The 24,750-nt window shown below is 40.8% G+C and overlaps 1 protein-coding gene across 1 annotated transcript; it reads left to right on the top strand.

Annotated features, from left to right (window-relative positions):
• Positions 1–988: 988 nt before the first annotated feature.
• Positions 989–24,517, top strand: HACD2 (3-hydroxyacyl-CoA dehydratase 2). Its single transcript, XM_079994827.1, has 7 exons — positions 989–1,312; positions 3,250–3,367; positions 12,561–12,579; positions 15,209–15,297; positions 18,761–18,882; positions 21,173–21,351; positions 23,207–24,517. Exons 1-7 carry the CDS (start codon positions 1,155–1,157, stop codon positions 23,287–23,289), a joined length of 768 nt encoding a protein of 255 aa, XP_079850953.1. The 5' UTR covers positions 989–1,154; the 3' UTR covers positions 23,290–24,517.
• The last annotated feature ends 233 nt before the right edge of the window (positions 24,518–24,750 follow it).

Genomic DNA, 24,750 nt, shown 5'->3' with positions numbered 1-24,750 from the left:
ACTCACGGGTAGTTGTTTAAAATTGAATTGTCCACAGGAAAGTCAGCGCTCTCCGGCAACAGCAATGCGGCTTCACTCCGTGAAAGAAGCAATCAATTCAAAGCACCACGCCGCTCACCCCACGTCGCTCCGGATCCCCGAAACCGGGTCTCCCCACGAGTAGGGGAGGCGCAAAAGGTGCCAGCCGAATCCCAGGTTCACAGGCTTCTCCCGCCTGTGATTTTTAGTGGGTCTCCGCCTTCGCCGTGGCGCCCAGACCCTGTTTCCATGGAGTAAATTCCTCCCGATCAGAGGAATTCCGCCATTGCCAGAGGCGCTAACCCAGAAGTCCCCCAGAGGGCTTTAACCTCTTCAGACCCAGCACATACATGCAGACTCAATGTTTATTTGATTGGCACCCATCTGTCTCAGGGATACAAGGTTACAGGGCGACTATGCTGCACCTCAGATCGGGCTGCAATCCAATTGCCTCAAAGCTAGCTGGGTGCCCCTGGTGTGGAGGTAGGCATTATTTCACAGCTATGCAACCATCACAGGGTGGCCGCGAATCTAAAACTGGATGGTCACCATCTACACCACTTAAACGTCCTTAGGAGGAGAATGGCACATAAATCCGGATAAACAGGTGCTTATAGGCTTAATTCTGTGAACAGCGTTGGGGATTTCGACAGCTGACCCAACAGCAAACGCAAGTAGTACGCAAGTGGAATACAAACCTGACCAGTACACGCCTTTGCATGACAATTACCTGGCAGCGGCAGGTATACATTTATGCCACGGTAGGTTTATGCTGCGCTTGCTGGTTTCCTAAACGCCCCCAGCCCGGCTCTCTGCCACAGGGACAAAACGAAAACATCCCGTGCCAGGCGCTGGCGGCTCTGGACTCTGACCATGGCGTCCCTTCGCCCTGCCAAGTGGAAGGCGGGGCAGCGGCCCCACACCCGCCCCGGAGTAGGCGGAGCGCGTCAGCCGCAGGGAGAGGCCCAGCAAGCCCTGCTCCTCGCCGCTTCCCTTCGCCGGCGCTTTCTTCTCAGCGCCGCCTCTTTCCCCTGCCAAGTGGAAGTAGACGCGGGGGCGGGGGCAAAGATAAAGCCGCAGTCGTACCGGGTCGCTGGAGGAGAAGGAAAAGCGCTGCCGAAGAGACAGAAAGTGCAATGGCGGCCTTCGGTGGCGGCGGCGGCGGCAGCCGTCGAGCGGATAATGGCTACGGGATCAGTGGGCAGCAGCAGCAGGCGGGCTCCCGGCGGCGGAAAGGCCCCGGAGCCTTGGCCACGGCCTACCTGGTCATTTACAACGTGGTCATGACAGCCGGGTGAGCGAGCGCCGGTGCGGTGGGGGTGGGGGTGACAGAGAGGATCTTTCCCCTTCGTCTGAACGGAACCAAGATATATGCGCGCTGAGAAGCTAACGGAAGCTTCCCCACCGTCGCCTCAGCCTGCTTGCTCCCTTCTCTCCTAGGGTGACGGGGGCGGGGGGGGGCTGGCCTAGTGCTGACCTTGGCCTCTGACAGAGCAAGGCAGGTCTTCTGTAGCGTTCTTGGCTGATATTGGAATAATAGCAGCTTCTGTCCCTTTTGAGCCCCTCTTTTAATTGAGGAACATTTCCTTCATGGCACTTTTCACACAAAACCCCACACACTTTCAACAAGAATAGACAATTATCGTAATAATGTGTTGGTGTATAATAATACTGTAATAAAAATGTATACAGTACAGTGATAAAGTGGCTGAGGCAACCCGGCCGGATGGGCAAGGTAATAATAATACAGTAATAATAATGTGTGCCATACTAAATGACTGGGAATGGTCACTGGAATGCAATGCGTATCCAGATAGTCATAGCGCAACACAAATATGTATGGCACCAAAATATTTGCTCTAGACTAGGGAGACAAGATTGGCCGCTGTTCTGTGTTGATTGTGACAGTTATGCCTTGTACCCATTGAAATGTGTGAAGCCGGCCTGGGTGTGTCAGTTCCTGATGATACCTTGTGTACAGCCCATAACTTAGTCTGCAATATGCCTATATATGATTTTAAATTGGTAGTGATATTTGAGCATTTCAGTAATTCTAGGGGAGTGAAAGTTTTGTTAATTCCTAATAAACTCCCACCAATCATCTTCATAGTAATGTGTATAGTAAAAAAAATGTTAAACTTATATTGCTCATAAATGCATTCATGTTTTTCTGTGTTGGGCATCTTTTCAGAATAATTATTTGAGATTGTGTACTTTAGTAACAGAATACATGTACAAACAAAATGTATTTTTAGCCATCTCCTAAAAAGACAAGGTTATATCTTGCCCTGGTTTAGTGCAAAGGTATGTTTAAAAGTTGCAGTGAAAAGCATATCTGCATATTAACTGTGTACATCAAATGAAAAAACTACATATGCAGTTTGGAAAAGAAATGTTTTACAGTTGTTTTACAGTATGCAGTAATGCAGAAGATAGCATCCTCTAATATCCATCCATCATAAAAGTGTGCTTAATTTGATTTTGCAACTAACACTATAATTTTTAATCATTACACTTACATCTAATTGCACCAGATATAACTGCTTCTTTTTAACCATTGCTTGGTACTGGTAAAGAGGAGAATAAAAACTTAAAAATCATTGTTTTATGAGCCTTTATTTTTCTGATAATGCAATGTTACTACATTGTATGAATTTCATCTCCTGTTCTTAGAATGTAACTAGATGTGAAAAAGCACAGCCAACTCATTAAATGTGGGTCTACCCAACCATACATAAAGTGGGTGCCCACCACTACCTGCAGCCTACAACAGCCCAACTGAGAGGAAAGTGGCAATGAGGGGTAGGTTTCAGGGAGGCTAAGTACAGCCATAGCAGAGGTTTAGGACTAACCTTCCTGAATGCCTTTTTGCTCTTAAAACCAGTCTGTTAACATCTGCTTTATAGGTCACTGGGTATACCATAATTTTTTAAAAAGAGGATGAGTAAACAAACAGCAGAGGTGGAACAGGACTTACTGCCACTGCCTGATTGTTCACTGTCTCTTTGCAAGGTGTAGCAAAGCTAAGAAAGAGAAGCAGCCTCAGCAACTGTCAGTAGTGATGGTGAGGGGGTAGACTCCCTGAGGAATTGGCATCCAATGAAGGTGTCTTGCCCAAAGGCCTATTAAAAACCTAGAGCGGCACTAGTTCCTGCTTTCAGTCAGAAGATCCTTAGTTGTTTTTCAATAGGCATTAACAAAGCATTTGCAATCTCTCCTTTTTTCTTCTAGGTGGCTTGTTATAGCAGTTGGTTTAGTCAGAGCATACCTCACCAAGGGTAGCTACCACAATCTTTATTATTCAATAGAAAAACCTTTGAAGTTCTTCCAAACTGGAGCTTTGGTTGAGGTATGTGTACCAGGGAACATGCCCTTCTAATTGCAGTGAAATAAAGTTTTGTATTTCCTATGCATTTCATTCATTAACTTGCTCCTGCATTGAATTCTATCCCTTTTGATAGATAGACCACTGGTAAGTATTGGTTTCCTTCATTACATCAGAAGTGAAATCTGAAACATGAAAACAATAGCATCAAAGAGAATTTGGCATTATGCAGTGAAACTATTATTTTCAAGTTAATTTATTTTCTGAAGTTCTACTCTCTGGTGATTGCCCCTCTGCAACCATTCTTAAATAGCATAATTTTAATTGAAAAATAGGTTTAATTACTTTACATAAATGTTGAAATTTTCAACACTAGAGACCATTGCCTAGTGCCTTTGTTCCCTTTACTATAAAACCAAGAGAGCTTTGTAGTTTTACAGAAAAGAAAGAAAAATAGTGGCTGATGTTTGTGGTTTTAAACATTCCAAGAAAGGCAAACAAATGTCTCCCCATAAGGTTCCATGAGTCGATAGAACCAAAATCAATAAAAGGATGCCATATGCATATGGTATAGAATGTGCGAGTTTCCTCGTCTCCAGATCAATATTCCTTTTGTGAAATTGTTAATTTGTCTATAAGCACAATGTCCCATACTTCTGAAATTTTTCTCACTTTTTGCAATCACTAATCAACTCTTCTAGTTGCAGTTAATATATGGGGAATGAAGTATTTATTGGTTGTGTTCTTTTTTTTTCTTTTTTAAATCTATTTTTATTAAATATTTTCTTGGTTTACAAAAGTACATGCCTTGTCTCTTTTTTCAGGTTGTACAGTATTTCTTACAAATCAGTTACATTTGTTGTGAAACATTAGTGATGAGTACAGTATAAGGTTGGGGAAGAAGAGGGGGGAGAGGAGGGGTGGTGAGGCTTATATTCTTTTGTATAGTGTGCATGTGGGGTTCTGTGTCAGCGTCAACTGGGTAGGTTCTCTTTCTCTTTGTTTATTGCATTTGCTTGGTAGTGAGAGGTATTGTGGGGCAGAGTGTGGTTAGTTATCTGTGGTTGGCTGCAGTGGGATTTGCTTGCATTTGTGAGGGGGGAGGGCTTGTTGGTCAGGTAAGCCAGATTGATTTGTATGCTGCTGTCAGTGGATTCTTGTTGTTGTCTTGTTGGGCTGTGTATGTGATAAAGCCATACTGGGGTGAAGGCATCCTCTTCTATTTGTCCCCATGTCAGTTTCAGTTTATTGGTTAAGGCCATTTCCCATACAATTTGATACCATTGGTCCAGGCTTCCTCAACCTCGGCCCTTCAGGTGTTTTGACACTACAATTCCCATCATCCCTGACCACTGGTCCTGCTAGCTAGGGCTCATGGGAGTTGTAGGCCAAAAACATCTGGAGGGCCGAGGTTGAGGAAGCCTGCATTGGTCCATGTTTACTCTCTGAGAGTATGTGGGTTATAATGTGGGTGGTTGTTAATGATCTTGGAAGATGTTTAGTAGGGCCAGTTCTGGAGTGAGTTCTAATACCTGTTTAGTTATTTTGCATATCTTTTGTAGGACCACAGCCAGAAGGGTTGGAATTTAGGGCATTCCACATACCACATGTGGAGCTATGTGCCTGTGGAGGTGCAGCCTCTCCAACATCTTGGTGAGGTTCTTAGGCGTATCAATGCCAGTTTCTGTGGTGAGTTTCAGAGTGAGTTCCCTTTTGGCTGATATGGTCTTAAAGGGAGGTTTAGACCACATTCTATTTTTTTTTTTTTTAATGCAAAAAAAAATTTATTAAGGTTTTTTGAATACAAATACGTAAATATTAAACAACATTACTTATATCGTAACATAATTTTGTTACATCTTTGGACTCCCTCACATCTCCCGCTCCCACTTACATCATTACATAAAAGAGATTTTTCAAGCAAATTACCCTCTTGTTTACAATCTTATCTCCACTCGTTTAAATAATATCTAGCAATTCTCCAAAAAATTTATATTTTCCTTAATCTCACTTAGCGTCAAAATCAGATCTAATTCAATGGTAGGCAATTATTTATGATCTAGCATCCTTCTTAGCATTCAACCAAATTACAATATTTTTGTAAATAAATCTTAAATTTCCTCCAGTCCTCCTCGACCCTCGACTCTTCTCCCAGGTCACGGATTCTACCAGTCATCTCGGCCAGTTGCATATAGTCCATCAGCTGCATCTGCCACTCTTCCAGTGTGGGTAGATCTTGAGTTTTCCAATTCTTAGCGATGAGTATCCTTGCTGCCGTTGTTGCATACATAAAAAATGTTCGGTCCTTCTTTAACACCTTCTGGTCGACAATACCCAGAAGGAAGGCCTCTGGTTTCTTAGTAAAGGTATACTTAAATACTTAATACTTAATACTTAATACTTAATACTTAAATACCTTCTTCAGCTCATTATATATCATTTCCCAAAAGGCCTTCACTTTAGGGCAAGTCCACCAGAGATGAAAGAATGTTCCTTCATGTTCTTTACATTTCCAACATTTATTATCAGACAAATGGTATATTTTGGCAAGTTTAACTGGGGTCATGTACCATCTATATATCATTTTCATTACATTTTCCTTCAGAGCATTACATGCAGTGAAGTTCAGCCCAGTGGTCCACAACCTTTCCCAGTCCTCAAACATAATATTGTACCCAATATCCTGAGCCCACTTTATCATTACCGATTTAACCATTTCGTCTTGTGTATTCCATTTTAACAGCAAGTTATACATTCTTGACAATACCTTAGTCTTTGGTTCTAACAATTCTGTTTCCAACTTTGATTTCTCCACCTGGAACCCTACCTTTTTATCATTCTTAAAGACTTCTTTAATCTGAGCGTAATGTAACCAGTCTCGCACTTTATCCTTCATTTTCTCCAAACTCCTTGGGGTTCTGAATGTTTCTTCCTTCAATTTCCAAATTTGTAACTGTATTTAATTTTTGTCTCTTCTTCAACTGCCAAGATAGCAGTTTCCCACATTTGTTTGCCGATTCAAAAGTTTTTTGTTTCATTAATTTAATCTTCCACTCTATTTCCTGGTTTATCAGTTTCGAATATTGTGCTTGATGAAGTTTAATTTCTCTCAAGATCGGCTGTGACTTCGGGTTTAATCTTAACTTCTTTTCAAATTCCTTTATTTTCTCCAAAATCTTGTCTTTTCTGTCATTTTGTATCCTCTTCTTTACAGCATTCTGTTGTATCAAGAACCCCCTCATCACAGCTTTACTTGCATCCCAAATAGTTCTTTTTTCCACCGTAGTGTTCATATTTATCTCAAAATAATCCTTCAATGCTTTCTGGGCCTTCTTAATGATCTCCTGATCTCTGAACAAATTGTCATTCATCTTCCATCTAAAGGAGCCGGTTGGTAATAGTATCATGTCCATTTTCAGTGCGTTATGGTCGGAGCAGGTTTTTGGGCAGATTTCCACCTTTCTGACCTTGGGTGCCAGACCTCTAGTTATCCATATTTGGTCGATTCTTGTCCAAGTCAGCTGGGCTTCAGAGAAAAATGTTCCTTCTTTTCCCAAGGGGTTTTTCGTTCTCCAAATATCAATCCAATCCATATTGTCTGTCAACTCAAAAAAGGTCTTTGGTAGTCTGCCATCTTTTGTAACATTTTGACTTTGTGACTTATCCATGTTAGTTGATACGACCCCGTTCATGTCTCCCATCATGATGATGTCATAATCCAGATAATCCAGCATAGTCTCGTGCAACTTCTTGAAAAATTCCGATTTCCCTTCATTTGGTGCATAGATTCCTAATATTAGAATCTTTTCTCCTTGATGTTGTATTTCGATTGCCAAAATTCTTCCATGTTCATCTTTAAATAAAAATTTAGGTGACAGGCTCTCTTTTGCATATATCACCACGCCTCTCTTCTTTACTTTGTCTGAAGATATAAATTCCTGACCAAGTCTTTTGTTTATTAATACTTTTCTGTGGAGCCTAGTCGCATGTGTTTCTTGTAAGCAAATAATGTCCAATTGTTCCTTTTTTAATATATGAAAAATTTTCCTCCTTTTTTCCGGGATGTTACAGCCATTTATGTTCCAGCTCAAAAGTTGCAGAGACATCCTGAATAAATCTGATTATTTTTCTAGGGGTGGTACCTTATTCGCTGGGTCTTCAGAATCCGAGGGTGCAGGCACCCCTGGTGCTCCAGGCCCCGAAGGTAGTTCAAGTCCTTTTTGAAGGTCCTCTCCGTAGGCAGTCAAAAACTTGTCTCTATCTTCCTGTGTTCTGATCTTGATCTTCTTCCCTCTAAAAGTGAAAGATAATCCTTGAGGAAAATCCCACCTGAAGATGATTGAATTGCTCCTCAACAATCTTGCCAGTTCCAAATAGCCAGATCTAAGTTCCAACAGCTGTTTAGGAATATCCTTGTAAATTTCAATTCTTTTATCCAGAATATCCAGTGACTTTCCGTAATGCAGACCTAAAATCTTGTCCCTGTCCTCCTTTGATCTCAGTGTTATTAGACAGTCTCTGGGCTTCTCTTTCTTTATAAGTCTTCCAAGCCTGAAGGCAGATATGATTTTAAAGTCTTTTTCCTCTAAGATCCAAAACTTGGAAAATTCTTTAGTCAGAAACTCAGCTAGGTTATCTTCTTCCACCTCTGGTACCGACCTTATCCTTAAATTGGTCTCCCTGTTCCGCAGTTCTATGATAGAAAGATAGGTCTGGTGTTCACCTACTTGCTTGCTGAGTGGCCTTACCTCTTTTTCTAAATTTCCCAGTCTTTGGCTGGTATCCTCAGCCAATTTCTGATTTTCACCTGCAGTCTCCTTTAATTCTCCAATTGCTTGTACATTCTGTGCGACTTGTCCAGTTAATCTATTTAAACATTCTGTATTTTGGTCGATTTTAGCTATGTGCTGATCAACTTTTTTGTCCAAAGATTCCAATTTTTCAAGAATTTTCTCTAACATAGAGCCAGCAGCTCCTGAGGCCATCTCTTCCAATTGTAATTCCTCAGTTTCTGCCCGTGGCAGAGAAGCAGCTTCTTCCTCAGAAGTCAAAATAGGCAAAGTAGGCAGAGTAGGCACAGATGATCTACGTGCCTGGGAGGCTGCGGTTAAAGTTGTTAGAGTTGTTTGTCTGGTTCTCGGTCCCTTTTTTCTTGCGCCACTCATTCCAGAGTTATCTAAGAGTCAAGGTCAAGCTGAGTTTTTCCCATGAGAAAACTACGGCCCAGATGGTAACAGTCAAACAGGAGGCCGGGAAAAGGAAAGTAAAACAATGTCACTGCTGTAAATCCCAAATCCTCTAGGGGGAGCTTAAAATGTCTATAAGGAAGAAATCAATTCCAATAGAATTAATAAAGTCAAATTTAATGTCCAGGAACCTTCAATGGTAGGTTTTAGCAGAGTTAATATTTAAAAAGTCACAGTGTTTCAAACAGTGCTTACTGGTGTTCCAAAAGATGTTTCAAAATAGCCAGCCCAAACTCCCTCAGATTGTTTCAAAGTTTAAATTCAAAGTATCCAGCCCTGCAGACTGACAGCTCAGTTGCTCAGGCAGTTCCAGCACCTGGGTTTCTTGCTTAAATTGTAATCCAAATGGAAGAAAGGTATCACAGTCCAAATAGGAGTCAAATAATCAGTTGCTTAGAATCCTTATTTCTGCTTAAAAGTAATTTCCACGGATGCACAGATCAATTAGATTAAAAGTTCACTCTTTGCCTCCACTCCTCCCGCTCTTTGCTTTAAAGTTCAGTGTCAGCGGAAGACGGACTTCCCTTTTTTCGTCACTCCGCTTTCAGCCAAATTAATATCTTTAAATCTCGAAGTTTGTAAGATCCTTATTACTCACGGATTGTTGCTTTCCGATTCAGAGGCTTGGGAAGAAAGGTCAGCGCTCACCGGCAGCAGCAACGCGGCTTCGCTCCGCTGATCGCGGAACGACCCACAGCGCCGCAACCCCCTCCGCGATCCGAAGCCCCTTACGGGGTTCCTTCACCGTTTTGGGGGCCGCTCCTGGCGCCCGCCGGGTCCCAGGACCACAGGCTTCTGCCACCTGTGGTTTTTCAGAGTGGGTCTCCGCTTCGCCGCAGCGGACGACCCGTTCTCAGCGGAGCTTCCCTCTCCCAGTTAGAAGAGGGCAGCCATTGCCGTTCGCACCGCCTCCGGAAGTCGGTTTAGACCACATTCTATTCCATTGGGTGGGGTTAATTTCATAGCCTGTGTTGTGCTCCCATTGTTCTTTGATTGCATCAAGGGGGGTTGTGGGATTATGGAGCAGTATTTTGTATATTGTGGATACCATCCCTTTGCTGTGTCCCTCTGCTATCAGGAAAAGGTTTTTGAAGGTGGTCAAGGGCCTAGTGGCTGCTGATTTTACTGCTGGATTGTTTAAGAAGATATGTAGTTGATGGTGTGTTAGTCAAGGTATTTGGGTGTTCCTTAGTTTGTCTTGTATTTCTTGTTTTGGTATGGCTTTGTTGTTTTTGTAGAAGTCTTTTAGACAGTGTAGGTCTTTGGCTTGCCGGGTTTTTATCTGGAGGTTTTGAGCTGCATGTTGGAATAGTGAGTGATAGGCCAGAGGGGTTAGTGGGGATGGGGACTTTCCGTTCTGTGTGAGCCTGTTCAGTGTTGTGGGGGGTTTTCTGAGGAGGGGAAGTGCAGGTATTTGGGGCTTATTCTTGGCTATTTGTGCGTGAAAATAAATGAGTGTAGTTTTTTCTGGGGGAATCCAGATAGGGAGGGTTTGGAATAAATAGGTTAGCTTTGGGAGGGTGATCATTTTGATCATGGATATTTTGTCTGAGAGTGTGAAGTTGGTGTTGTTCCATTTCCTCAAGTCTCTGTTGATTTGTCGCCACCTGGGCTTGTAATTGTAGAGGCATAGTTTATTAAGGTTTCTGGTTATTTGAACCCCTAGGTACCTGAATTTGGTGCTGCAGAGTTTTATCTTTTGATGTTGTTGAATTTCTTTTGGTTATGCAGGCAGAGGGGGAGAGTGTTGAAGCACATAGCCTCAGATTTTGCAAAGTTTACTTGTAGGCCCGACCCCATTGCAAATGTGTTGAGTTCTTTAGTTAGGGCGGTTGTTGTGTTTATGGCGTCTGGCGTTGTGAACATCAGGTCATCTGCAAAGAGCCCTAGTTTGTAGGTTTTACCTTTTATTTCCACACCCTTGATATCTGGGGCTGCTTGGAGTCAGATTGCTAGGGATTCCAGGGCCAAGATGACTAGGATGGGAGACAGTGGGCATCCTTGTTTTGTGCCTCTTTGTATTGCTTTGGTATTGGAGTCCATATTGTTAATTCTGCATTTTGCTACGGCTTGAGAGTAAATTTGTTTGAGGGTTAGTAGGAAGTTGGGGCCAAATTTCATGTTAGTTAATACTGCAAATAGATAATTCTAAGCAATGAAAGGCTTTAAGGATGTCTAGGAACATGATCGTCAGTGGGAGTTTGGTCATTTTGCTGTATTCTATCAGATCCAGCAGTTTCCTAATGGGGGTCTGTTATGTTGCGACCAGGGGTAAAGCCTGCCTGGTCCAGGGCGATTAGTTTGTGTAGGAAGATTTTAAGCGCTTAACCAGGATTGATGTGAATATCTTGTAACCTTGGTTTATCAATTAGATTAGGTGGTATGATTCTATTTTGAGGCTATCTTTGAGTAGTTTTGTGAGAGAAACTATTTTGGAAGAGGTCCAGGTTTGGAGATGGGGGCCCCTTTATGATGTCGTTAAATAGGTGGGTCATGTAAGGAATCAGGGGTTCTTTGAATCTTTTGTAGAATTCTGCTGTATAGCCGTCTAGGTTGGGGGCTTTGTGTAGTTTCAGGATTTGAATACTGTCTCTATTTCCTCAGGGGTGATAGGGCTGTCCATGAATTCTTGTTCCTCTGCAGTAAAGGTTGGCATGGTCAGCCCTGTTAGGAATCTTCTGATTTCCTGTTCAGGTGGTGTTGTGGGAGATGTATAGTTTGGTGTAAAAAATCAGCAAATTCTGAAGTTATTTCTTCTTCTTTTTTAGTGACACAGTATATTCTTGTTTTGAGGAATTTTTCCCTGCATCTGTTTGCTCATAGTCTGGAGTTCTTACCTCCATATTCATAAAAGGGTTGTTTTTTATTATTTTTATTAATAAATGAAAACTAATGGTATTAATGAAAAAGGGGGTTGTGTATATAATTAAAAAATGTATTGGGGGTAATTTTGACTCACAGGAAGTTTTAATTTTACTGCAGGGCCCATGGGGCCTGGATATTGGGTTCCTGGGTTAGGGCTAAGGCGGCAGTCCCCAGAAGTGACCTTCAATGGTTCAGAACTCCTGCATGGACGCTACTACAGTTCTTCAAAGAAAATAACAATAAAAAATAAAAGATATTTTAAAAATCAAATCAAATAAATAAGTTAATTGATTAATTAATTTCCAGTGTGGAGGTCCCGCGTTGCGTTTGTTTTTTCCTGGGGTGGTCTCCGGCACATGGTTCCCCCCCCCCAGCCTGCACTTTTCATGCCAGCCACCGGGGAGGTAGGCTCATGGTAGCCTGGGCTGCGCTGCCTGATTCCTCACGGCCTCCCTGGCCTTTCCAGTACCCTCCTACCTCTCTCCCTTGGTGGTGGTGGCAGCAGTGGCTACGGCAAGCTGGTGTTCAGCTGGGGGGGGGTGATTTTTGCTTATTGTTTTCTGTTCACCTCTGGAGGCCTCCAGGCCTTGGAGCTCTACTGGGCCGTTGAGGGGGTGTTTTTGGTCCCGGTGGGGCCATGGCTACTGGGGGGGCTGGGGGCTCTGTGCAGACTTGGTTATGTTCTTAATCTGAGGAGTAAAGTGAGATAGTAGAGCTAATTCTGGTTGTAGCAATTGTCCCATCATTTGATTAATTTTTTGAAAAACTTCCCAAAAGAAAAGCAGACCACCACATGTGTACTAGAGAACCAGGTAAATTGTATTCCCAACAGCAAAGGTTGGATGTGTTATGATTAATTCTATACAATCTGGCTGGGCACATGTACCAGCGATGTGCTATCATTAAAGCATTTTCTTGAGTTCTAACTGAGATGGAGCTAAATGGTAGTTTATTCCAAATTTGTTCTTAGAGTTGTTCCTCTAATTCTTCATTCATATATATATATATTGCTCAAAACTATTTAAGTTGTGTAATGCTTGAGTCCTTATATTTGGCTGATTAAAAGACTTAGTTTTTGTTGACTTTATATGTTCTTTTTGTTCTAGATTCTGCATTGCGCAATAGGTAAGTTACTGGATTCATGTAGCTTATTCACTTTATTCTTTTTTAAAAAAAGAATAGCAAAAATATAAAGCATGATATACATTTCTAATTTCACACTTTTTCTTCTTCCTAATGCCTATTCTAAGGAGGATTCCAAACCCCACTTATACTGTACAGGAGGGAGTGGAGCTGTACCTCTGATTAGCTTTTCTGGCCAAGGTAGCCTCTTGTCATTGTCAGCCTCCCTGTTCTGCCTGTAAAATGTGCTAAAGGTGGGAGAGCAAAAGTCAGGATACCTACTGGCAGTACCCAGTAGAAGCACCCTAAATGGGGTGTTCTGAATATGTGGCAGGGCTGAGCCAGTCCAGGAGCCATTGGAGCCTGAGCTATTTCAATGCCATCACATGAAAGCATTGGGCCCAATCACTGTACCAGCTCCATGCTGCCACAACAGTCTATCTCCTGCCTGATGATGTGGCAGTGGCCTGACCACTCTGTAGAACATCAGGGTAGGGTGGGGGAGGTTTGAATTGCATAATGAGTGTGTCAATATATGACTCCGAAGTAACTTGCAAATTCAGGATGTAATACAGGTTGTTACTACATATCAGAGTGCTCTGTATCACCCATCTATATTTGTCATTGTTCCTGTACTATCTTTGGAAATTTCTGCTTAGTAAAACAAGGATTGGTTGTTGAGCAAAAAATGATGTGTAACAATGCCATTCTTGTAAGGACACAAGGATTGCCTTGCCGGATTAAGCCATAGGTTATTTTGTTCTGTTCTTGGCACCAACAGTAGGCAGAAAGATACATCTGGGAATCTCACAAATAAGCCATGATGGAGATCACTGATCCCTGTTGTTTGTCCCCAATATCGGATGTTTAAAAAGAAACAGACTCTGAAAAGGTCTGTTCTTCCTTAGGTTTTCTAACCCTTTTAAAAAAGAAAAAGGGGTACCCACAAGATCGACATAATGTTTGGGGTTTCTCAGACCCCAGCTTCATAATTAGGCTTACCACTGACCCCAACAGCACCATGAGGATTTCAAGCTAAGTTCTCTGAGAGGGTATGCTGGCATCAGCACAATGAGGTAAGGCAGGAAGCCTTATGAAATATTTCAGACCCAAAGAAAAAGCAACAACTTTCTTCCCCTTGCAGCAAATAGGGCCCTCTATAATTGCATTTGAGACTTTAGCCTTTGAGACTCTAGGCACCAACATAGGAGATAAAAAAATAAAAACAAAGACCTTGCTACACAGTGAAAAAGACTGAAATATGAGTTAATGAATGACTGGGAAGAACTGCCAAAACAGAAACTTACTGACTGGAATAAACAACAGCCTCTGAAGCTTTAGACTTGTCAGTCAACAACAAAATGATTAGAAAGCTATTTTTAAAAAGGCAGTGCAGAGTGTAAAGAAACATCTGGAGAAGATGAAATATTCAGGATGTGTGAATGTACATGGAATTATAGAGGAAATAGGTGGACATTAGTCCCTCCATTATTAACTTGTTTAACATATTGTGTCTTGACCTGAAACTGGAAGTTAATAGTCTGGAACGAGCTCACAGAGCTGTCAGACCGAGACCCAAGGACTCTTGATAATAATAGTAGTAACAACAAGTTTCTTTTACCCCACCCATTTGACTATAAGAGCTTCCTGAAACAGGACTGCCTTCAGATGTCTGCAAAAAGTAATATACAATCATACCTTGGTTGATGAACGCCTTGCGACTCGAACATTTTGGCTCACGAATACCACAAACTTGGAAATGCGTGTTCTGGTTTGTGAATGTTTTTTGGAACCCGAACGTCCGAAGCGACTTCCGCTGCTTCCGATTGGCTGCAGGAGCTTCCTTGGTTTCCGAACATTTTGGAAGTTGAACAGACTTCCAGAACGGATTCTGTTCGACTTCCGAAGTACGACTGTAATTGCTTATCTCTTTGACATCTGAAATCTTTCCCAAGAGACATTTGTAAGGTACTTATTTGTCAGGTACTCAAAAAAAGAAGAAGAAGATGATCTAATGCAAAAAGTGAGAACCTTACCAAACCTACAATATAATAGTTTATTATTGTTTTACAAGATCTGGCACTTGCAACATCTAAAAAAAATAACGTGAATTGTGCCCCTTCACACTAAAGATATGGAATGCATGTTAACAATGGTATATTGTAAAAATCATTTTCGGAACATGTGATTAAGATGAAGGTTTCTAGAGCACTAGGGATCACCTGAACCTTAATATCCCAGCTCAGTCACTGATATCATCAGCAGGAGTGTTGTTGGTTATTCCCTGAGTGGGTAAGGCTCATTTTAAAACAACTTGAAATAGAGCCTTTAGCATCATCACTATGGTTTTTTGGATACCAGAGATAGAGATTCAGCAGGTGCCTTCTGTTGCAACTTTTAAACACCTGCTGAATCTATTATATTCTACCAGGCCTATGTAGGCAGTTGAGAATACACCTTTCCACAATGGTTCTTTGACGCCTGATTTTAATCTTTTATATCGTTTTTACTGTATGTTTTTATGTCCTTTCATTGTAAACTATTTTGTTATATTTCATGAAATAACGGTATATAAATATTTATATAAATTGAACAAACTGAAGATATAGACCAATATAAACTTTCTTTTCAGGAATTGTTCCCTCTTCTGTTGTGCTAACTACTTTCCAGGTGATGTCAAGAGTTTTTCTGACATGGGCTGTAACACATAGTGTAAAAGAGGTAAGTTAAAGGAGAGCAAGAAAATGATCCGTTTCTTCCCTAGAACTAAATATTTGTACTCTTTTGTATATTTCCTGTTCCTTTTACTGGGTCTACTGTGTGTGTTTTTGGTGGACACCTCAGGATCAGCTGTTTTTGTGAGATGTGTTTCCAGAACTCTTAATTGTAACATCTGTGCTGGCTCCTTGCCCACTGATGCAGTTGTATCTTCCCACCTACCGTGCAGATAAGGTAGTGTGGAAAGAAGCATGCAGGTGGGTGGGGAATGGAAATGGAAATCATGTAAAACAAATTAACTAGTGAACTTCTTTTCAAAACTTTGGACTTAAAACTTGGTTTAAGTTGCCTGTCTTTGCCATTTTGAGATAGCTATTTAGTATATGTGAAACAAGATTCACAGTTTTCTAAGAGTTGGAAATCATATATGTAGGTCTGGTTTAACTATTCACTGTTTGGAAAGGGACAGTGCATCAGAAGTTCCCACTTTCATGTCAATCTCTACACTTTGGTTAACTGGGCTGTTACTTCCTGTAATTTTATTTACATGGCTAATATAGAAACACTATTAAAAAATAAAAAGTATCCATTTGTGAGAGACATCCTCACTGAATATAGGTGCTGGGTAACATGACCAATATTATGGGTGCATTAACAGATAAAACTCCCCCTGTTTTCACAGTAGAGGTCTATGATTAACTGCTTATGGTAGCTTTCTAAAATTTCACAGCTGCAAGGTGTTTTATTTTTGTGGCAGCTGCCCAGTGTCCACTCTCCCCAACCAAGGATTCAGAGTGAGGCAGCACTTCTGGAACAAAACTGTATGTTTATTTAATTATACTTTAGGGAAGTTTAACGCTTGGTGGTTTCATAAGGCACACAGCTTGGTTTAAAATACCCACTCCTTTCAGATAAACTTTTTAAGCAGCAGTCTCCTACAAATAAAGTCTTAGGTAGACTTTTCACCTAAAATGGCTATCAAGTTCTAAGCAGCAGCATCCACCCACTTAGCCCCTTCTAGGATTTAACTTCCTGTCAGGAAATAAAAACTGAGTTGCACTGTGTAGCTGACCCCACTCAGTGTGGACAGTTTAGGTTTTGAACCATCTGACAGTCCCTCTCCCACTGAGAGTCAAATCCCTATCTGACTGTTAAACTGGCAGCAGCTCACTTAAAGGCCATGCTTTCCTGATTGGCGTTTGCTTTTTGCTGTTGTACAAGCAGCATGTTGTAGCCCCACTTGACTCAAAGGAAGTGTAACTGTAGGTCAGAGGAAGTGAACATACTTTCCAAATATCCAATATGCAGCATTTTATATGTGCAAATAGAATCCAGATTATTTCTAACATGTTAGAAAACAGTTTGAGTAATTTGGCAACAAAAATAGTCAAAACTGTATTGTACTCTATCAGGTTCCCGAGTATCTCAGATGAAGAGTTAGTTGACAGGTTCACATTAGCATTCCTTTCCTTGTGAGATGAGTGTTACCTACCTTCTTAATAAACAAAAAACAAAAAAACTTTTGCTTCCCCCCCCCTCCCCTTGAAGGAATACCTACATACCTGAGCTCCCTGAACAAGTTCAGCTATTACGGATTTTGTAAGATGATATGTGGATGCATGAATAATGTGTGTTGTTTTTTGGTTAAATCTGCCATATGCTTCTTAGGTTCTTGAATGAGAAACTCTTAATATTTTGCTTGCTTTCTCACATATCTAACTCTTTCTTGAAGAAGAAGTCTTACATTATTTCTGATGAAGCCTAATCAAATGGTGTTCCGGAATCCGAAACATGAATTTTGTTGTTTACATGTTATTCCTTCTGGATTCTTTGTTCCTAATATTTAATAGTAATTGCATGGGGCAGTTCAGTAATGTTTGAAGAATGTGCTTGCTCTTATTCCTGGAATGGTCAAGTTGTTAGCTATTTCTTTGCATGTTGTAGCCTTTCTGCTACTTGATATTTGAAATCTCAGGCAAGTTCACTAAGCATCAATCTGAATGCTGCTCATGCTTATTAAGAGAAAAGTGGAAAATAATCTAGAGCAGGCATCCCCAAACTCGGCCTGCCAGATGTTTTGGGACTACAATTCCCATCATCCCTGACCACTGGTCCTGTTAGCTAGTGTGATGGTTCTAGGGGTTGCTCATGCGTAAATCGGCGCAACACCTGGCTGGGTTGCCTGAGTGAACCTTTTCTGTCCGGACAGCCACTCGCCCGTGGCTGTCTCAATCGCTGGCAGAATCCGTCAGTGGGCATTTCTTGAACTTCTCCCAGCAAAGAAGCTCTTTGACGCCTAGTCTCCACCCACTCTCCCTGCGCGAAAGGCTTCTGCGCAAGGAGGGTGTGGGCAGCGGAGGACCCGTGCTCTCCCCGCTGGTCCCCGGCGAGGAGTCATGGGACCGCCTCGCCGACTCCCCCATCTGCCCCCCTTCTCCACTGGTGCTACGCTGATTTCCTTCCCCAGAAGATGGGCTGCTTCTCCCCATCCCGGGATGCTCTCCGGAATCCCTCTGGAGCCCTCCCTCTCCCTCTGGCTCCGATGGCAGTTCCCTGACAGCTAGGGATGATTTGGCTATCAAATAGCCAAATAGTTTGGGGATGCCTGATCTAGAGCATAGTTGAGAAATCAAAAACAAGTTAGTGAGGAAAACTGTCAAAATAATACCATATCCTGTGCACTTTATTTTATTCTTGTCTAAATCTGTATTGGCAAGAAGAATAAACTGTGAAAAGTATTCTGTTCATGGAATGCTAATACAGCCAACACAGTCATTGCATAAATAATAAAGCACACATATTTGCTGGCTGGCAGAGCAGACCAGGCAAGTACCAGGGTGGTGCAAAGCCAGCCCCTCCCTGTTTCTCTTGAGTCTTATATAGGAAGCTTGCGAAGCACAGGGTACTGTGAAATTTGAAGTTGGAAATTGTTGGCTATAGGGTTTTCTAGGAAATGATTTTGTGTGACAAGTATGTAATGTCATGTTTGCATGGGATGATGCATCAAGCTTAGTTACTTTGTATTACCAAATGATGTCATATTTATACCTTCATACAGAAACATTGTTTACATCATGAACTCTGGTGAAATTAGACATTATGTCAGCTGTTATGCCTTTGTTTATTTTTCATTTAAAAAGCAGGCCAATGGTAAATGGTTTTAAAAATATACTCCGTAATCATACTATGAAGCAACTTGAGGTAACTTTCTCAGATTTTTATGTTGTGTCATTTCTGAGCAACACTTAATTTATGTGTATGCACAGGCATTCTAACCTTGAAATTACAAAGGAGAAGGCAAATTACATAGAAGAGTATTATCCACCCCCACCCCACCCCCAATAAATATTTCTGCTTTCCTGTGGACCTGAATTACAAAGTTTGAAAAGGTAGATTTAAAAGCTTGTCATTTTAGAAAGTTTATAATTTATTTTCAACTTACAGCAACTGTATTTTTCTTTAATAGGTACAAAATGAAGACTGCATCCTCCTTTTTGTTGTTGCCTGGACAATCACAGAGATCGTCCGTTATTCCTTTTATACTTTCAACTTATTGAACCACCTTCCTTACTTCATCAAATGGGCCAGGTAAGGGCATTAAGCACTTCATGATTATGAGTCTGAGAAACTATACATCAGTGGGCATATTTCCCTAATAATTGCAAGACAGAAATATCAGTCCTAGAAAAGAAAGAGAATGTTGACATATTTATTTTATTCAAAAATTAATAATCTTCATTTTCATAAAATATATCAAGGAGTCTTACAGCATATAAAATACAATAAAACCAATCTATCAATATATATAAAACACAGTGTAAAACATCTGTAAATACTGGTTGAATAAAGCAAAAGTGCACATTATGAAGGCCTGTCTAAACAGTACAATTTCAGAAGACATCTGAAAGAAGGTAGGGGTGGCTCCTGCTGAACCTCTAGTTATGGAATTCTACAGGACAGGACCTGTTGCACTAAAAGTTTGGTCCTTTATGAAGACCAACTGAACCTCAGGGGCATAAGGAACCATCAGATGTGCATCAGAAGATCCCAGTGATAGAGGTGGAGTATAAATGATTAGATGGTCTTCAAGGTACTTCGGGATCAAGTAATTGAGGGCTTTGTGAATTAACACAAGAACATTGAACCTGACCCACTAGCAAATCGGCAATCAGAGCAGCTGCCTTAACATCAGAGTAACATGTTCCTAGTATTCTGCTTCTGTGAGCAGTCTGGCCAATGTATTCTGCACTAGTAGCAGCTTCTGGACCAAAACCAAAGGCAGCACCAAATAAAGTGCTTTACAATAATTAATTCTTGAGGTTACCAATGCAATACAAGTTCACAAACTTGGCGTCATGAACTGGTTGGATGCAGATAATGGTGGGATGAACCAGCTGGGGAAGTCCCAAGGGAAGAAGGCTCAGAGCCCAGGGATTGGTGGTGGGACAGTGGTGAGTGATCAGAGGGAGAAGACTGGGAGGAAGTGTGGTAGCTAAGTGGTAGCAGGGCTTAGTGAGCTGGGAGAGTCTAAGTCCAGAATCAGAGGCAGAAGCTGAAGCTGAAGCAGGGGAGGAGGGATGCCAAGAGGCAAAGATGAGTCTGGCTGATGAAGAGGCATAGGTGTCTCCTTCTCCTGCTGCAACAAGTTCCCCTCTACCTTTATCTCCCAGAACCAGAAGAGTAATGAAAAGGGTGGAGGAGAGGTTAGCTGCACGTAGGTGCAGTCTCTTAATTGCTTGGGAAAAGCCGTGGAGAAGAGGTAACTTAAGACAGCTGTGGGGAGCTGGGGACTTTCAGTCTCAACAACTGATCTATAGGGCAAGACCTTTTGGGGATGAACTGCTGTGCTCATTAGGCTTGACACTCTTCCAAGACTGTGCAGATGCATTATTGCTAATAAAGAGTTAGCTTCAACTTGAATGGTGTGACTTTGGTTCAGGACCAGAAGTATTTGCAAATGTTCTACACATTGTTAATATTTTCTTGTATAAAATAATATTTTGTACTTTGGAATACACTTGAAATATAGTTGAATTAATGAAAATATATCTTTATTGAATAAAAGTCCTAACTAAGCAAAAGCTAGTGATCCTCCAAGTTTTATTAGTTTGGACAATCGGGGACAACTACAGAACTGATTTGCATAGTGCTCATCTATAGTTTTGAGCTACTTCGGGGTGGGGAACCTGAGACCCTCCAGATGTTGTTGGGCTATAGGTCTCATAATCTCTGACCACTGGGTATACTGGTTGGGGCTGATCGGAGTTGGGATATATATACTGAGGAACAGGTGCTGCATCTCTGCTATGTGCAGCAGCTAGAATAAGCTTGAGTGAAGTTAGAGGAGTTTAGTTTAATTTTTAAAGAATCCTGTCTAAACAAACTAACTTCAGACTATGGGATAGAAAGTGGAGTTGTTGTTTTCTAAATCACTCTCTCTGAAGGTACTATTTGGCAGGAGAGACATGGGCACCAGTGGGATCTTCCTTCAGGTGTGAAATAGCAGGGCTCCAGGGCAGGAGGAAATAGTTAAATTTCCTTCCCTGTTCACAGTGGCCCCATTCTTGATGAATGACCCCCAGCATCTGTTATTTGCACTAATATATATAATGTCATATAGAAAATATTACGTTGCATTGTATTAGCAACCTTTTCATACTCCTAGTCTCATGTACTCTGCAGTTCCATTGAACATAGTGGAACTTACTTCTGAGTGAACATGTGAAGCATGCACACGAAAGCTCATACCAATAACAAACTTAGTTGGTCTCTAAGTTGCTGCTGGAAGGAATTTTAAAATTTTGTTCCGACTACGTCAGACCAACACGGCTACCTACCTGTAACTTTGCATATCTGTGTTTTTGTTTGTTTGTTTTAGGTACACGTTGTTCTTCGTACTGTATCCAATGGGAGTTTTAGGAGAATTGCTCACAATATATGCTGCTCTGCCCTATGTCAGACGGTCCGACTTGTTTTCAATTAGTTTACCTAACAAATACAATTTCTCCTTTGACTACTATACATTCCTGATCTTGACTATGCTATCTTATATTCCACGTAAGTATAGCACTAGTTAAATGCTTCCACCCTTGAGATCTGTAGCTGTTAGACTAAAAGCAGTTTAAAATGCCTGGAAACGTATTTTAGCTGTACATGTTTCAGTGTTCTAGAATGTACAAGCATTATAAAAGGTGGGTTTTCAACAGTGAAAAATAGCAGTAAATTTAAATGCACAGATCACTGAGGCATGGAACAAGAGCAAGTTTTTGAACTATGTTTTAATTCTACAGTTGATTTCCCTCTGGCACTCGTGGAATTCTTGTTTCTCTTTCTTTTACCTATAGCCATCTTTTTCTATTTATTCTCTCCTTCTTCTTATAGCCAAATTAGGGGATGAAAGCAAAAGAGAATATATATTTGTTTCAAGAGTGCTAGTTGCAACTGATCTTTTTTTTCATGTTTTGAAGGAAGACTTTGGGTTTTAGCATTGTTTTCTCTTTCATGTAATAGAGCATAATAAGTTTTTGAAGCCTAGCTTTTAAGTTCATTTAATCCCATGCTGGCATATTTGCCTGTGCAGATATTTTTATCATAGTTATCACCTATTAAAACTCAAAAACTGTCATGACCACATGACAAATGTACACATTGCAAAACGTACAAAAGCCCTTAGATGAGGCTCTCTTTCGTGCATTTCATTCTAGTGGTTTCCTAAGGTCACCTTGAGCGCACAAGCTTCACATTGTGAAATAGAACTGCAAAAATAATTGGGTACATAGAGTGACCAGTGAAAGTTGCAAATTTTATTGCAAATTTTATTGGGCTTTCAATGAAAGATGATACTGAAAGATAAAAGGTAAAGGTACCCCTGCCCTTGCGGGCCAGTCTTGACAGACTCTGGGGTTGGTGCGCCCATCTCACTCAAGAGGCCGAGGGCCAGCGCTGTCCGGAGACACTTCCGGGTCACGTGGCCAGCGTGACATCGCTGCTCTGGCGAGCCAGAGCCGCACACGGAAACGCCGTTTACCTTCCCGCTAGTAAGCGGTCCCTATTTATCTACTTGCACCCGGGGGTGCTTTCGAACTGCTAGGTTGGCAGGTGCTGGGACCGAGCAGCGGGAGCGCACCCCGCCGCGGGGATTCGAACCGCCGACCTTTCGATCGGCAAGCCCTAGGCGCTGAGGCTTTTACCCACAGCGCCACCCGCGTATTTGTGCATGTATCTTACCAAATCAATATTTTCTCACAGCAAGATCCAGTGTCATTTGAGCAGAAAATTAATGCATCTGTTTGTTCCACAGAGCTATCTCAGCTTCTGTGTTTGTGTAAAAAATATTCATTTTTGTTTTAACCAAGTTCTGGTATAGAATAGAGAGGTATGCAAATGAATATGATATTATAGAATTGACTAGCTGGCTAAGTGGTGAGCAACAGAGACACTCTGACTGCATCTAAAGGTAGAGCAATGAGTGTTACTTGAGTAACCACTTACATACTTAATTATTACTGGTGCACCAATAATTATACTTATCATTTATAGTAAAATAAAATATGTCATAGTTCTATGCTAGGCTTTGGGGGGGGGGGGAATGTTGTGTGCGTTCTCTTTCAAAGCACTTTGTAGAAATCACCTTGCCATTAAGTTGAGCATTGTCATGTACAATGTTTCATACATTATATCTTGCAATTAAAGATGAACAGAAGGGAAATGGCTTCATGGTCCCTTGGTTTACAAGTAAACAATCTTGTATTTTTGCGGGGGTTCCCTCCACTTCATTAAAAGAGCAGAAAGTATATGTTTGGCTTTGGGGGCACTGATATACATGTGAAATCCCTTGAATACATGATATTAAATTGTGTGTAGGTTAAAAAAATACTAACTTTTATTTACATAATTCTTTACTGTTTTTCAGTCTTCCCTCAGCTGTATTTTCATATGATACATCAGAGAAGAAAAGTACTTTCCCTTCCTGAAGAACACAAGAAATCCGAGTAATCACAGCTTTTGTTCCCAGCTGTGCATATAGATACACATGTTTCAAATGTTTATAAATAATACAGAGTATTAAAATGAGTTTTCAAAACAAAAAAGTTTGATAACCTACTAAGGATATCTTTCCACACTGATATTTATTTTAATTTTTAATTTTTAAAACATTGCTCTGTGAAACTGCATTTTTGGCATGTCTCATTACAGTGAAACACTTATTCTTTTATTTTACCTTTTAATTTATTTATTAAAAACTTGCATTATAATGTCCTTATATTGATGGTATGAGTGATAACAATAATTGTGGTGCCTGAATTAGGATTCTTTTATTCCTTTAAAAAAACTTTGCATGCTAGATACTTACGTGTATTGTTGTAAAGATAATATTTAGGATGCTTTTGACAGTTTGTCTAGAACTGCCATGGGCAGAGTAATGAAGTCCCACAAAAGATTTTTCTGACTCTAGGTCTGGATGAGGCGATAATCCTAGCAATTCAGGGCACAAACTTAGAGAGAGAGCTGCATTACAATGATTGCAGCAGTAACTCATTGTAATTGCACAACTGATTTTTTCCCTCCAGAGTGGGGCCTTAAAAATAGTGCAGTGTTGCACAAGAGCATGTGTTCTATAGGTGCAACTTAATCTTATTACCTCAAGCTGGGATGTTTTCCTGCTGTTCTTGAATGCTCTTTTTACATATTTTCTTGAAAATGAAGGCCCAGTTTTATTGAAATACTCAAAATATAACTAATTTGTAATTGACCTGGATGCTACTTGAGAACTTTTTATGGCTTTGAATTAGCTGTCCAAATACATCAAGTAGCATTTGGCAAGCATAAACAGATATATTTTCAGCATCTTGACAAGTTATCTAAAAAGCCTTTTCTTAAAATGAGCTTGTTTTTAAAGTTTTAAATGTTTTCAAAAGCATCATTAATTTTGTGTCCGAAAAGTGATATTAATGCTAGTAAATTCAGCTTACTTCAAAGCTTATTTAGAGAATGGCTTTTTTATAATGGAACCAGGTGAACATTTTTTATTAAATAACTTGGACACTCTGGGACAAAATGCAGCTTGTTCTTTATGCACCTCTTGTTTCCTAGTTATACTGGAAAAACATTTAAAAATTCACCAGTTCTTAAAATGACCTAGGATTCCTTCTCTTTAAAGATAGCTAAACTTTAACCTTTAGCTCAGCTGGTACCAAAAGAAAATAAATGATTCATCATTTTATTGTTGTGTCTTTGGGATCCTATGAAGAATATCAGTGCACCAAAGTTGTTCATGCTTCCTGCAGAGTGAATCATAGAAACTGTTATGGTCTAACTTAGATATTCACTATTTAACTTTATTTCTATCCTATAACTAAGAGTGGTATCCAGGATTTTTCACATTCATTCAATAAGTCCAATTCATTTTACATCACACTATCACATGCATTTGTTCTGCTGCGTTTAGAAAGACAA

Source organism: Podarcis cretensis, assembly GCF_951804945.1.
Source record: "Podarcis cretensis genome assembly, chromosome: 1".
Lineage (NCBI taxonomy): Eukaryota > Metazoa > Chordata > Lepidosauria > Squamata > Lacertidae > Podarcis > Podarcis cretensis.
The sequence above is the reverse complement of the archived record's forward strand: the minus strand, read 5'-3'. Positions and strand labels throughout refer to the sequence as shown.